General features: G+C 51.9%; 1 protein-coding gene across 3 annotated transcripts in view; it reads right to left on the reverse strand.

The window, feature by feature from the left end:
* Positions 1–15,540, reverse strand: part of ppp1r13bb (protein phosphatase 1, regulatory subunit 13Bb) — a 28,635-nt gene that overhangs the window by 4,969 nt on the left and 8,126 nt on the right. Inside the window, exons 4-13 of one of the 3 annotated variants that reach the window (XM_084484083.1) lie at positions 15,266–15,385; positions 14,394–14,467; positions 10,075–10,176; positions 8,191–8,365; positions 6,540–6,739; positions 5,616–5,780; positions 4,879–5,071; positions 3,212–3,331; positions 1,255–1,373; positions 58–562 (exon numbers count right to left, since the gene is read on the reverse strand). In XM_084484083.1, the coding sequence (XP_084340209.1) occupies positions 58–562; positions 1,255–1,373; positions 3,212–3,331; positions 4,879–5,071; positions 5,616–5,780; positions 6,540–6,739; positions 8,191–8,365; positions 10,075–10,176; positions 14,394–14,467; positions 15,266–15,385 (1,773 nt within the window). The remainder of the gene's footprint in view (positions 1–57; positions 563–1,254; positions 1,374–3,211; positions 3,332–4,878; positions 5,072–5,615; positions 5,781–6,539; positions 6,740–8,190; positions 8,366–10,074; positions 10,177–14,393; positions 14,468–15,265; positions 15,386–15,540) is intronic. The other 2 variants (XM_084484082.1, XM_084484081.1) reach the window with 2 other exon arrangements.

Consider the following 15,540-nt stretch of genomic DNA (forward strand, 5'->3'; position numbering starts at 1 on the left):
ATAAATAAATATATATATGAGTCCTGTATTCAGAGGTCAAACAGAAGCCGGGCTCACCTGCTTTGAGCGCGGGCTTGGGCGGCTGGCCCTTGGGCGCGGCCTGCTGGAGGTACATGTGGTAGATGGAGCTGGAGTTCATGGTGGCCGGGCCCTTGCGCGGCGACTGCGGCCGCGAGCCCCGGTCACTGGGCAGGAAGGGCCGCACCGCCATGGCCAGGGGGGCCTCCAGCCGCTCGCTCAGCCCCGGCGGGTACAGCGGGGAGAGGGGCTGCTGGAAGGTGGGGCTGGGCGGCACCGAGATGCGCTGCTGGATCTGCTGCGAGGAGGAGGAGGAGGAGGTGGTGGAGGAGGAGGAGCCGCCGCCGCCGCTGCCGGGGGCCCCGCGGGGCCACGCCGGGGCCGGCAGGTTGGGGTTGGGCCGCGGCGGGGGGAGGGGCGGGGGCACGTCCTTGCGGCGCTCCAGGGTGGGCGCCGAGGGCGGGGAGGTGGTGGTGTGGTGGGAGCCGTAGGGGGGGGGCAGGGGCTTGGAGGAGGCGGGGGAGGAGACCTTAGAGTCCAGCACCTGGGGACGGACGGACGGACGGACAAGGAGACAAGACGGACAGGTTTACAGAAGTAAAAAACGTGTTTAAAATGTCAAAGGTTGGGGGTATGATTATTAAACGATTAGATGAGATAGAAGACATAAGGCAGATGAGATAGATAAAGTATACTTCAATGTTTAAATAAAAGAATTATTAAAAGATTAGGAAATTATGTCATAAGAAAAGGTCAATGGTAAGAAGATACAGGAAGATTAATTTATATATAGGATATAAAATGACCTGCAGCAAATTTTAGTGTTGCCCATTAGACCATAGACTATGGGCCTGGGACAGGGTAAGGCCCTGGGATACATGGGGTGAGCATTAGTGCTCAGCAGGATAAGCAGGAAGATAAGAGAGTGAGAGAGAGGGCTGTAGAAAGAGAGAGGGGGGAAGAGGGGGGAAGAGGGGGAGAGAGAGGGAGCTGGAGAGGCAGAGCGAAAGGGATGAAGATAGAGAGGCGGACAAAGGGAGAGAGGGAGGGAGATCGAGAGGGTGAGAGAGTAATGGAGAGAGAGGGGGAGGGGGGGGGGAAGGGGGGGAGAGAGAGGGAGATGGAGAGGCAGAGAGAAAGGGATGAAGATAGAAAGGGGGAGAAAGGGCGAGAGGGAGGGAGGGAGGGAGATGGAGCGGCAGAGAGGGAGGGAGAGAGAGCAAAATCCCCGCTAACCTTGTCTCCGCCGGGGGAGCCGGAGGTGGGGCTCTTGCCCTGGACGTCCGACCCCGAGTCCCTCCGGTCGGGGGGCTTCAGGGTCGAGGGGCCCTTGGAGGGCCAGCCGGTGTCCACCGCTGGGACGGGGAGAGAGGAGAAGGTGAGCCAGGGGGTAATGGAGTGTGGAGAGTGACCGTGGTGGTGGTGGTGGTGGAGGAGGAGGGTGGAGGTTAGTGGACGGAATACACTGAGGGAAGATGTGTGGATCACCCTTCTCCCTCCACCACCACCACCACCACCACCACCACCACCACGTCCGTGGTGGTGGTGGTGGTGGTGGTGGTGGTGCAGGAGGAGAAGGATTAGGGACTGAATGCTCTGAGGGTGTAGATGTAGAGGAAGATGTGTGAAGCAGAGTCCCCCAGTCAACCTTAAGGCAGCCCGGATCCACGCCTCCCTATGATTAATAATGATTAAAGCTTTGTCGCTTTGGATAAAAGGGTACGAATGAAAGCTTTGAACAGTGTGCACTTACACCTTAGCTTAGAAAGGGAGGTCGTTCCTTACAGTTATCCCCGCACCGTTATTATATTAAGAACAGTGGAAGGATGATGGTGTTATACCATAATAACATACGCTGTGATATTGCAGACAGTATTTTGAATTTGCACTCTTTTCAGTACCGCGTGGACCGTGAACGGGAGTATAAAATAAGATCAATTATATATAATCAAAAGACCAGAAACCTTCTGCGATGATGAATAAGGTTTGTTAGGGCAATCTCTTGCATTTTTTATAGTCAGCGCTTTACAACAAATGCCAAGGTCAATGTTTTTAGAAGAAATCCCAAAAGCCCAAAATCCCAAAATCGTGTTTACCGTGAGAGCGAGACCGAGATAGACATAATTACATGAACAGGGCTAATCTTTCTAGCCGCTCCCTTGCTGCAAATGACGTAGGGGGTAACGGAGGAGATAAAGCAGACAGGGGAGGTAATGACAATGTACGGAATGTCATGTAATGAATGACTTGCGGCGCACAAAAACATGAAGCCTTCTTAAATGTGGAGCAATTCTGCACACTGGGACACATTTCACACACACACACACACACACACACACACACACACACACACACACACACACACACACACACACACACACACACACACACACACACACACACACACACACACACACACACACACACACACAGGATCAGCAGTGCGTTGACGTGACATTTTCTTATACAGGCGACTGGGAGTTACTTCAGAAGAAGGGCATTGTTGTTTGTCTCCAAAAGGATGACAATTAATCTCTGTCGCTGTTGGTCATCCCACCGCACTATAGTGTGTACACAACACAGGTTTGGCTGTCACATGACGGCTCGTGATAATATCAGGAAGATTTCAATCGCAGGAAGCTTAGGCCAGGATGTCTTGTCTGATTCGCCAGCCTCAACTCTGGACATTGAGTGATGGATACAGCTTAAGCATTACCGTTTGAGCAGTTTTGGAAATGATGACTTCACTCATTTTGGAAGGCCGCACTCGACATGTGACAAAGTGTGTGTGGAGTGTGTATGGATGATGGCTGGATTAACTAGCCCCACCCAACCCCAGAGTCCGATCCATCTGACTCCACCTGGGCCAGGTGAGGCTGCTCAAACCAGCCATCATCCACACACACTCCACCGTTCCCAATTGACGCCAAAATTCAAACCTGACTCCTCTCTTAACTGAGAAGACTCTCTCCGTTCCGATTGGCTGCCGCTAAACAACAAGCTTTGTGCTCATTGGACGAGACCACAGCCCTGTGCTCGCTAGGTGGGACTACAGTACTGAGCTCAACGCTCTTGCTGCATGCTGATGATCCTGCACGTTACTCAAGGAGAACGCGTGGGCCGGCGGTGAACCATGTGGGGGAGGGGGTGGGGGGTTGGGGGGTTTGGGGGGGGGGAGCAGCTGTGCACTCACGGGGTGTCCCATCGGAGCCTGCGGGGGCGGGCTGGTGGGCGGGAGGAGACCCGGACACGGGGTCCACAACGATGTCTAAATCGGAGACCTTCCAAGTGGTGGCGGGCTTTCGCACGCTGCCTTCGACCCCTGTGGTGGTGGTGGTGGTGGCGGCAACGGGACCACCCCCCCCCCCCACCCCGAACCAACCCACACCCACACACACACACACACACACACAGGAGTCCAACACAGAGCCAGCAGGGGTGGGGTGGGGGGGGTGGAGGGGGTGGGGGGAGGAGGAGAGGAGAGGAGGTAGCGGGACAGTGGAGGCAGAGAGAGAGAAAAGGGGGGAGGAAGGAAGGAAACGGGAAGAGAAAACACAAAGTGTACATCAAAGAGAGTGCGCACACACACACGCAGACACACACACACACACACAGACACACGCAGGCACAGGAAAATAAGCAGCGTTAGAAGGAAGATTAAGAAGAAGAAGGGGGGAAAAACAGATGCAGACTTCAGATCAAGACACACACACACACACGAGAGCGCCTTCAGTGAGGGGCGGGGAGGCAGGCGGGGAGCGTGCGGATTACCGGGGGATTGGACAGATCACGTGCCGCGGGGTCGCCATGCAAAAAAGGAGGATCCGTGTACCAACGCCACGGATGGATTTGTCAAATGTTTCCCCCCCCCACCCCCCCCGGACATGGCTTAGCGCAAGATTTGACTTTCCACTCGTTCCACGCACGTTACATATGCTGGCACGCCGCAGGGAACCAATCATCGGAGGGGAGCTGAGGGTCAGCCAGCGGCGGCGGAGGGCTAAAAACGGGCCGGGGGGAACTTTGCGTGAGGCGCGGCGGCCGGGAGGTCTCAGGCGAACGCGTGTAGGGTTTAATAGCGGGATAGCTCCCCGGCCAATGTACCGTGTTCAACACTGAACATGAACGCATGTCTTTGCATGGCAATGTTTTCGCCGTTCATCCCGAATAGGATAGTTAGTCACAGCAAAACAGGCAGAGCTGAGTGATCCACTACATTATGTCTATGATAAACACACAAACAAGCTTGAAAACCGTACGGAAATGTTACTGTAAAATATTGTTTTCACAATTTCACCAACAAACTTTCAGCTGAAACTGAACACAAAAAAAAAAGTGTTAAAGGACCATGTCGTTCTGGGTGATGGGATCCATCGTCCTGGCTTCACTTAAACATCCGTTCAAATATAACACGGCAACTTTGTTGTGTGTTATATTTGTGTCGATTCTACCCGGGAGCATGTCGTGTTAGCTCACCTGCCACGAACGTAAACCACAGCAGCGGTACTTTGGTCTTTGTGAGACCAAAGTACCGTTTTTTTTTTTTCCGTTTATCGTCTCACACTCTTTAACAAACTCTCAGCCACTCAAAAAGACCAAAGTGCCTTAATGCCTCTTTCTCCACATCCAAGGCTGAGATCGCTCTCTCGCTCAATGCTCTCTCTCTCTCGCTCAATGTTCTCTCTCTCTCGACACATCTCGGTACACAACAAAGTCAGTCTGAGAGACGACATTGTAACGGATGTTTGCGTGAAGGCCCGGGAGAGAAGGTCCCAGCGCCTCGATCACCCGGGCCGGGATCCTCCCTCAACCCCCCTCCCACGGAAACACGAGCGCCGGTCGCGGCGGTCGGGACCTTACCCGACTTGCTGCGGCCGTGGGGGGGCTGCGCGTTGATGCCCAGCGTCTGGGGCTTCAGGGGGTCCGGAGGCATGGTGTAGCCGCCCTGCTGTTGACCCGGCACGGGCACCTGGATGTAGGGCCCCACGGCGGCCACGCGGCCCAGGGTCCCCAGCGCCGGCTGGGGGGAGGGGGGCCCGTTGGCCTTGTTCAGCTGAAGGGCGGGTGGGGGGGGGAGGGGGGGGGGAAAGATACAAAAATAAACAGAACGATGAAGACATCTTAACGGGTGGAGGAGTGGTGGTTGTGCGAACGCTGCACAATCGGGACTTGATGAATTATTGCTGTGATAGGGTCGAATGTCGTTTCTTGTAGCCGGTGTGGGAAATACGGCGCATGTCGTAGTCAGACGTCAAAGCTCTTAAGGATTGACCTCTCACAGCACTGCGGTGAGAAGTTGATCGACTACCTCTGTTTAACAGAACTGCACAGGAACTTAAGACTATCGTCAAAAGGGTAAAACAGATACAAGCCACTACACACATAGACAGACACAGGAGACACGCACACACACACAGAGAGGCGCACACACACACACCCACGCACACACGCACGCACGCGAAATGATTGGTAACACTTTGAACTTTGAACCTTTTTCTCCTAACAGAGCAACGTTGTAGGAAAAGGGGGGGGGGGGGGGGGGGGTGGTGGTGTGGGCGTGTGTGTGTGAGATGCGTGTGCGTGTGTCCTGGCCTTACAGGGACGATCTCTTTTTGACGTGCCTCAGCTTTTTTCTTGTGGAGCCGCTGGCGCAGCTCGCTGATGCGCTTGTCCATCAGCGACACCTCGATGTTGCGCTTGTTGAGGAGCTCCTTCTGCTGCTGCAGCTTGCTGTTCTGCTCCTGGTTCAGCTTGTTGCGGATCTGCAACAGGACAACAACAATTCTTTCTACGTACGGCGACTCAATAGCGACGCGAGTGAGACGGTGAAATGAGTGAAGACCAAAAATTGATAGTGAAAAGAGAACCGTACGATATATATTATTGAATACATTATTAGAAATAAATATCTAAATGAATCATCAAGTAAAGAATCATTAAATATGAATTCATGAACGCCGAGTTCCTCACTCTCTGTTCTATGGTCTATATTTCTTTGTCCCAGGATGTTCGCCTCCGGTGAATTCTCTCTCGCTCACTGCATCGTTTGTATTGCAGTGACGCGTGTTACCCTGCTGTCTCTCTCATCTGCTTTGAACCACTTGATGGAGCCAAAGGCAAATCTCCAAACAAAAAGCAAACCTCACTATATATCCCACAAAGCCTAGCCTACTTCAAAGCCTACTCCACGCGGTACGCACGCATCCGAAGTGGTTACGAACCTAGCAATGGCTAGTGCTTGGCACTTGGTTCTATGAACATCCTCACTGTACCGACATCGATATATTGTTTCTCTTTCTTCTGACAAATGTACTACTGTAAGCCGCCTTGGATCAAAGCGTCTGTCAAATGCCCTAAATGTAAGTAAGTGTAAAATGTGGTTCTGTTCTGCTGGGACTATCCCGTGGACACCCGGGTAACTCACTCCGATTTTCAGAGGTGTGCGACATGCGACAAATCGCTGCACGAACTAGATACTGGGCTTTAGCTGCTCCCGCGGCGCTGGAGGTAGCTCCACGTACCTGGAGCTCCTGGTAGAGCTTGCGGAGCTCCAGGGCGGCGGTGCCCGTGACGGGGCCCCCCAGCGGGGCCTGCAGGCCGTTGAGCTTGCCCCGCCGCAGCTCCTCCAGCTGCAGGCTGAGCTGCTCCACCCGCAGCACGGCCGTCTGCAGCTCCGACTGCTTCTCCTGGAACAGGCTGCTCACCTGCTCGATCTCCGCCGCTGGAATGGGGGGGGGGGGGGGAGAGACAGACGGACGGACGGACGGACAGAGAGGTAGAGAGACAGACAGACGGAAGAGAGAGGTGGAGGGAGAGAATGGGACACAGCCGGACAGACGGAGAGGTGGAGGGAGAGAGAGGAACACAGACAGATGGATGGCGAGAGAGGTGGAGGGAGAGAGAGAGGGACAGACAGACGGACGGAGAGAGAGGTAGAGAGAGACAAACAGACAGGAGAATTGGAGGAAGAGAGACAGACGTATGGAGATACAGACAGACAGACAGAAAGAGATGCCGATAGACAGATGGAGATAGAAAGAGGGACACGGACAAATAGCGATGGAGGTCGAGAGACAGACAGACAGAGAAACAGAGGGAGAAAGTTAGTATGTACTTTAAATTAGGGCTCAAATTGTTTCGGTTTGCATAAATAATTTATCTCTGCTCACTCGTTAAGTTATTAATTTACCTCGTTAAACTCCAATTTTATATTGTCTTTTAAAATGATTCATATTGCAATTCCTCCTTATATGAAGCACTATGAAAGGCCTTATTGTTTCAAGGTCGCTATATATATCTATATCATTAAATTTGCCTTTAAATATCTATGCGGCTTAAATGCGTACATTCATTGTCTCTCCCAAAGTACCAATGCAGTTTTAAGCGGTAACAACGCATGATTCGACGTGTGTTGTTGATGGAATACCCTTTTGTCCGTGGCATGAATTCATCAATAAAATATCGGCAGTTCCAGACTTGTATATTTACTTTGTGAAAACACCACAGGCTGACAAAAGACCACCGCCATTCATCACTGGCCTCTTTCTCTTTCACAAAAGGGGCTGCCATTTTACCACCAGGTGTGTCGATCAGTTGATGGAGTGCATGGAGTAGGCTGGGGAGGTTGACCTGTCAATCACACATCTGGCCCCTCCCACATGTGACACCACTATAGGGTGGACTTTCAAGCTTGGCTGGCTTGTGATGGCTAAGTTAGACCACACCTGGTTGTGAGACGGGTCCCCCTTTTGAATCCCACCACAGCGGGTGTGAGGGTACTCTACACTACTCCACTTTTGTTCGCACACGCAACAAGAATCATAACTGCCCTTAACTGAAAACTGCTCGCACAAATGTGAAATTAAGTTTGGGAGGATTTTGTCTACGATCTGATTCTACATTTATTATTACTTTATAACCTTTCTTACTAGCCCTTGAGGGCCATTAGGGTTTTCTTTAGGGTTTCTCCATTCAATATTCTTCATCCTATTCTTTGTGGGCTCCTCAATGTCTCCGTGGGGGCCTGACTTAACGGACTCAAGACCCACACGTCCAGAGAAACACCGAGGCATCCTCGGTGCTAAACCCTACAGGAACACTGCCCTCCACAACCATGTGCTCACGCCCCCCCCCCCCCCCCCCAGGAGCAGGGGGCCGGCGTGGGGTACGTACACAGGTTCCCGTTGATGACCTTGCTGTAGTCCACCTGGCCCCGCATGGCGCGGATCTTCTTCAGCTTGGCCTCCTGGCTCTCCACCCGCTCCTTCAGCCTCTGCAGCTTCTCGCCCTCCGACGCCGTCTGCTGCTGCCGCGACTCCTGCTGCTTCAGGTAACGCAGCCGCTGCTCCTGTAGGGGAGGGGGGGGTGGGGGGTGGGGAGGTGGGGACCACAGGCGGCCATGTTTGTAGTTCTTAGTTAGGCGAGTTGGGGTTGGGAGAGGAAAATAACGTGCCATGTTTGTAGTTCTTATTGAAGTGAGTCGGGTATTGAAGGAAGGAAATCTGATGATGCCGATGATCGGGAGGACCAGTGGTGGCCATGTTTGTAGTTCTTATTCAGGCGAGTGTGGGCGTTGGTTGTGGTGGAAAGTAATGTGATGATTCGGATGACCGCAGATGACATATAAATGTGATGTTTAGTTTTGGACGTGAGTAGCAGTGACGTTGATGTGGGATATTTCGCACATTGTTGACAATGGTAAGTGCTTCAACTCGTTGGGTCATGTTGTGTCAAGTGTGTTCACCTCGAAAGTGCCCAGGTATAAAATACTTTAAAGAGCGCCGAGGCAGGTGATCAACTCAGATCAGTCGCTGCCTGTTTGTGAACACACGAGGGTATTTAAAACCTGTTCACGCCCCAGTGCCCGGTGAGCCAAGCGTGGGTTATTCAGACAATTAATTCATAGTCACGACTGGGGGACAAAAAACACAAACCCAAATCTGAATCGGGAAGCAAAAACAAGTGGGCCGCCGCGACAGAATTAGCATACTACGCTACAGATTTCCCAGAAGTCCCCCGGACGACCTCCGAGTCGATTAAACGCGTTCGAACGGGAAGGCTGAAGCGCCGTGCTGCGTCAACTGCTTGTCACCTCTCTCTCTCTCTCTCCATCTCCCTCCCTCTCTCTCTCCCCCCCTCTCTCCATCCAACTGTGTCTTGCTCCCTCTCCCCCTCTCTCTCCTCTCTCTCTCCATCCAACTGTGTCTTGCTCCCTCTCCCCCTCTCTCTCCTCTCTCCCCCCCCCTCTCCCCCCTCTCTCCATCCAACTGTGTCTTGCTCCAGTTAGCGCTCTGAAAATAGGAGATGACAAGCCCAGGTTTCCAAATGGCTGCAGGGCACCGTGGGCAGCGGACCCACTTCTCCAGGGGCCTCGACGCGGCCACCGGGCCGCCCCCCACCGGGCCTCTCGACGGAGGGGGGGGGAAATGGAACGGACCGGGTGGCGCGTCGCACCACGGGACGGACCCACCGCCGCGGACGTAGAGGGGGGGGGGGTCGGCGGCGGGTCAGAGAGTCAACAGAGAGAGAGAGAGAGAGAGAGAGAGAGAGAGAGAGAGAGAGAGAGAGAGACTGAGTAATATAAGGGTTCGGTCCGTTTCGGAGTCAGGGTGGATTGCTCGGAAGGCGCGGGAACATTAACTTCCTGATGTGTGTGCGTGTGCCGCCGACAACAGCGTAGTGGCAGGAACGGGAATGAATGTCACGACACTTCCATTAAAACGTCGTCTTGTAAACCACAACCTTTTAATCTTGTATCGTTGTTATTTACATCACAGACTCGGTTTCTTGGTTTTTGGAAAATTATCATTATTCCCAGAATCTGACGCCCGGATCCGATATCACAAGCAAAAGTCGTAGAGTTTGAAAGAAAAATAAAAATAAAAATCGGTAAAAGTTAGTTGACCATAAGAAAGAAAACTTCAAATGTGCCACAGTGAATCAAGTTTGACGGCGACAAAACTTTGACTTAACACGTTATTTCACAAACAAGCTGGCCTTAGGCGATGAGACGCCCGTGACGGGTACCGCAGGGATGAGAGGGTTTTGTGGCGTTACCTTGGCGACGAGCATCTGCTGCTGGGCCTCGATCTGCTGCTGTTGCCGGGACGCCATCTCCTGCAGCTCAGACAGGGTGAGCTCCACCCGCTGGCTCCCCACCTGCACGCACACACACACACACACACACACACACACATGGTATTGTTCACAGATGACGTCAGCATAACTTCTACAGCGTGAACTGACAGCTGGTACTGCAAAAGAAAAACGTGAAAAAAAATCAAAAATGTTCAAACTTTGTTTGGAAAAAGACAGCGTTAGGCAGGCTCCTAGCGAAATAACTCTTACAGTTTTAATGGATAGGGGACAAGTTGCATGCTTTCTGAGGTCCAGGAGCCTCCGTCTCCCAGGTTCATTGTGATTCGGCGTCACCGTGTATCACCGTGAGTTATTCAGTGCACAAATGGTGGCAGAGCTGAGAGGGCCACCGTGTTTCGATCTGTGTCTGCAGCCACGGCACGGTTTTTGGTGAAACATCAGAGAGAAGAGACTCTGTTTTCCGCAGCATTGGCCATCCTCTAAATCTCCACACACGCGTAGCGGACCTTTTGTGCGTTCAGAATCTCGCTAAAAAGGCCGGCCGGCTAACGCCCATTCCTAACATACCGCCGTCGCAAATGGGGTTGGACACATTGACTTAAAGGGTGTGACAGATCCCAAGAATGCATTGTCTTGTTGCTTTAACGGTTTTGAGTCCAAAGGATAGGAAAAGTCTGTATGTATTTTTTTTTTTTTTATAATATATACACAACCCATAGGACTGCAGCAGAATACAAAACTAGTTCTGGTTGGCAGCCAAATGTGGTCCATTTTTGGTTTAAAAACCCATAGCTGCGTAAATATCAGCGCATATCAACCATCTTGAAGTCGCTTTGTGAGTTTAAAAAATAAAAAGGGGGGGCCTGAGTATTTTCCACAGAGTGAACTGCAGTATCCCTCGAGTTGAAATACGATAAGCTGGGAACACGACTCTGGCTGAGGCGCTATATGAAGACGGAAGAGGCTCTCACCTCTTCATATAGGAGGTAAGGGCCCATAAATGCCTCTATGTGCCACCCTGATGGCTTCTCTAAAATAATAAGACAAGAAGCTAGGTTTGGGGGAGGGAGGGAACACTCTCTCTCTCTCTGTGTGTGTGTGTGTGTGTGTGTGTGTGTGTGTGTGTGTGTGTGTGTGTGTGTGTGTGTGTGTGTGTGTGTGTGTGTGTGTGTGTGTGTGTGTGTGTGTGTGTGTGTGTGTGTGTGTGTGTGTGTGTGTGTGTGCGAGAGAGAGAGCTGGGGAAATGTCATGGTGGCCTTTCGCAGTGACATGAGGAGAAGCTGGGTACAAATCAGGAGTAACGGTCTGAGAGGACGGCTGAGGACAGGCTGGCGCTGGGAGGAGGTCGCTGCACCGTCGTACACGATGACGCGCTTCAGACGAAACCCGGACACCGTCATGGAGGAAATACGGCTCGCAGGTGAAGGACGGACGCAGGGCCGTTCCGCGGTGCAGAGAGTCATGCGCCCTCGTGGAAATAAGAGCATGTCATGCAAACTAATACCAAGGGGAGTCTGGCCTTTTTAAATCCAAGTCATGTTTGTACGACGGAAACGGGGCGTACGGGCGAAACGGGCGAGATAAGCTTCTGGAGAAGCCGAGCGAAAAAGGAAAAAGAAAAAAAAACAAGGAGTTGACTAAGGAGGAGGAGGAGGAGGAGGAGGAGGAGGAGGAGGTGACGGTGGCAGAGCCGCTGGTGTCACGCTGCCCCACGCTCCAGCGCTCTTGCCCGTCGCTCAGTGTCCCGCTCAGGGGAGGAGGAGGAGACACGCGTTCTGCCAGCGCCACCAGAGTGACAGCGAGGACCTCTGAGGAAACACCCGTGTTCAGAGCCGGGAACGGGCGGGATGGGGAAGGGAAGGGGGGGGGTGGGGCGTTGGGTTGCGTTGCTATTCAGAACTGACGTGACAAGCGATGAGGGATGTCTGAAAAATGAACCCACCAGCCAACCCCCCCCCCCCCCCCGCATCGCTGATGCCGTGCTCACTAATACTCTTATTGATTACTGGAAATGAAAGCGTCGTTATATCAACGTCTTACATTTCTCCCCAACACCTGACTTTGCACGATGGAGGGAGCAGTACTTAAAAACCTTTATAATTAATCCCCGGGGCCGAGGCGGTGGTGTGGCGGGGGGGAAGCAATATACTTGGGACACGCAGAGATGGGACAACGCTGCATATTTCTGCACGCGTAATGCAAGGTAGCGTCCGTGCCAGGGTCATCAGCCTCGACATGGTGGGTGGGGAGGACGCGCCTTGGCTACCCCTCCGAGGCAGCCCGGGGGAAAGTCACAGCCGTGATCCTCTTATGATTATGGTTATATCATCTGACAGTGCAGTGCAAACATAATCCTCCATTAAATTCGATAAGTGGAAGGTTAAGCAGGCGCCAGCGAGTCAGCTGGGGAGAACTTGTTTTTCCGCTCCTGCTCCTCCTCCTCTCTCTCGGCGGGCTACTTCGTAGCTAGGGGTGCGCTGGACAGACGGGGGACAATTAGCAGCCGCTTTGGTCGCGGGGTGACATTGCGCCGGTCCTGTGGAATGACGGCGTTGCGTTGGCCGTGAGGCGGTAGAGCAAAACGTGTTTGGGTCAGAGAAGGAACCCACGCCGAATGTGTCGAATTTTTATGCGTTTTCCGACCGCCAGGAAGTAATAATAGATTGGATTTATACTGCGCTTTTGTAGGTGCTCAAAGACGCTTTACAGAGTGCTCACAAACTAAAGTCATTTAATAAGAACGGATATTTGCTACGAAAATGATAGAGGAAGGGGGAGAGAAGGGAAGGAGGTTATGTGGTGGAAGCAATCTTAAAAAGGTGGGCTTTGAGGGCCTGTTTAAATGAAGGGTTAGGTTTAGCCTGTCGGATGTGGTTGGGGAGGGAAAGAAGTAGGATTTTGTTAGGTCAGCACTCAGCATATATATTGGTGATTGTTTCAATATCTAAGGCATCTCATTCCGAGAGTCGCCCGGGTTCAAATCAACTCGGGTATTGACCAGGCGCCCTTGCGGCAGCGACGGGGTCTGGATCTCACGGCAGTGAGGAGAAAAGAGAAATCCTCCCGGGCTGGATTATTCCTACTTGGCCGCGAGGTTGAATTAGTTCTGATACCTTGACCCCCGACACTTAGCCACTGCGGAATGAAATCTGGGACAGATGGTTCCAGCAAGACAGCACGAGATGGAGGGGAGGGAAGTGATGGGGAAAGAGCAAGAGACACGAAGATGGAGTGCGCCCGTGAAGACCAGCGAGCGTGAGAGCGAGAGCGAGAGAGAGAGAGAGAGAGACAGGGATGGATAAGTGAGAGGGATGATTGAGGATTTTAGGATATAGGCCGCTCTTGAGCACAACATATCCCAGAATGCCGAGCAGGGGAGCAGGGAAGATATCCACAGCCGTCCACCGTGCAAGTAGCAGACGTCGATGACAAACGCCAGTGGGAGACATTGTATACGTCCTGCTTTGGAGCGGCACACCAACATGGGCAGGGCGGGGTAGACTGTGGAAGGGCCTTGGGTCTCGAATGCAAATGGCCCCTTTGAACTCTGTCTGACACGTACATATGGGCTTTAGGATTAAAGCCGAAGAAGAAGTGGGCAGGGCATGTCCCCAGGAGCATGGGTCGAGATGTACGGCAGCGAGGCCTGTGGCAGCGTGATAATAGATGAGCATTCTGGGGGAAAAACTGGGGGTTTTTGTGAAGTGGATTTAAGTGATTCAAATCCTGACATTTGTCCTTGTTCAGGTTCAATTGATACCATCTTTCACACGGCGCTTCAGTGTTTTCTGAAGTGTCCACGAGTCATTCTGCATTCATATTTATTGCGAAAAATAATGGAATTTCTGATATTTCTTTCTGCTGCCGCTGCACATCATGCAGAATTCTCAAGCGGACGTGTTGGCCCGCCACCAAACATTATGTGAGGTGGGAATGTTTCAATTGTGAAAGAACGCTCATGCAGTCACTGCGGTTTTTTTTTTTTGAGGTTTGGGAATTTACCAACCGCTGTGTCCGCTGGACCGAAGCGTTTTGCAATCGCTCAACAAACGCTGAACCGCGTTTAACGGGACGGAAGTATGTAGCCCCAACAACAGCACTCCGACCCAGTAATGGTTTTCCTCGTGCACCATCAGATCCGATTACGTTTTGTTTTGCAAGAGAGTGTGTGTGTGTGTGTGTGTGTGTGTGTGTGTGTGTGTGTGTGTGTGTGTGTGTGTGTGTGTGTGTGTGTGTGTGTGTGTGTGTGTGTGTGTGTCACTGCGAACGGCACTCACCCCGTTCTCGTTGTGCTTCTCCCCACTGCTGCTGCCACTCCTACGACCGGTCTGGTCCTGAGACTGCTGACTCCCTACACACACACACACACACGACACACACACACAATATTTTTATACATTTATTTTTTAAAGGCAACAACTGTTGTCCGGTACGGTTGTGGAAGTCCACAGACATGATCGGGTATGACAGAGGCCTCAAAAGGAATTACAGAAGTGAGGCAACTCCTCACTGACTGCGTGACCTACCCGGAACGGAAGTTTAAAGTCACGAGAGGCAGACAGCTCAATAATATCAACAGGGAAAAAAAGGTCACCTGCAAGTGTGCATTTCTCTTTATCGGAATATATGAATGTTGAGACCATTATGGAAAAGAATAGACCTTTTTTTTCTGATGCATTGTTGAAACTTTGACTCCACTTAACACTATCGGTATTAAGTATTAATGGCATGATGACAGAATGCATCTATTCCAATTCGCCTTAGCGGGCAGCGTTTCTTGGGGGATATAAGTAGGACAAGGTCGCAAAAACAGAACGATGTGCCTGCAGAGAAGATGAAAAAATGCACACTTCGACAAACTTTGTTTTCGGCCCTTTCTGACACTCCACGATTTTAGAACTTTAGCCCAAATCTCTGCAGATCACAGACTAATTGTTCTCGAGAACATTGTTCTCGATTAGTCCGAAAATAAGAGCGGGACGGGATTTTTTTATTTATTTATCGGATTTCTGTGTGCCTGTCTCCATGGAGACCATGGAGAGACGTTCAGTGTCCAAACCAACAAAAAAAACAAAAACGTACCCGTAACATTTAACTCGGAGGGGCCCGGTAAACGAAAGTGGACCAGAAAGTTTAGCGAGCGGCTCACCTGGATCGCTGCTCTCCGCGGGCGAGTCCTCGTGGCGCAGGAAGAACTTGACCTCCTGCTTGCGGGGGCCCCACTTCTGCAGGTGCTCGTACATCATGTGTTCGAAGGGGATGGCTCGCTCTGGGGACACAGCGTGGAATACATAAACAGTCATTCGCCCGTTTGAGGGGGGAAATTAATCATTTCACTGTAAAAAAAAAAAAAAAAAAAACACGCGCGAGCAAACGAGCAGCGGCTCCAGTCATTAATAAACAGTAAAAAGTGTTTTATTTGGA

This window comes from Micromesistius poutassou, assembly GCF_964030765.1.
Source record: "Micromesistius poutassou genome assembly, chromosome: 19".
NCBI lineage: Eukaryota > Metazoa > Chordata > Actinopteri > Gadiformes > Gadidae > Micromesistius > Micromesistius poutassou.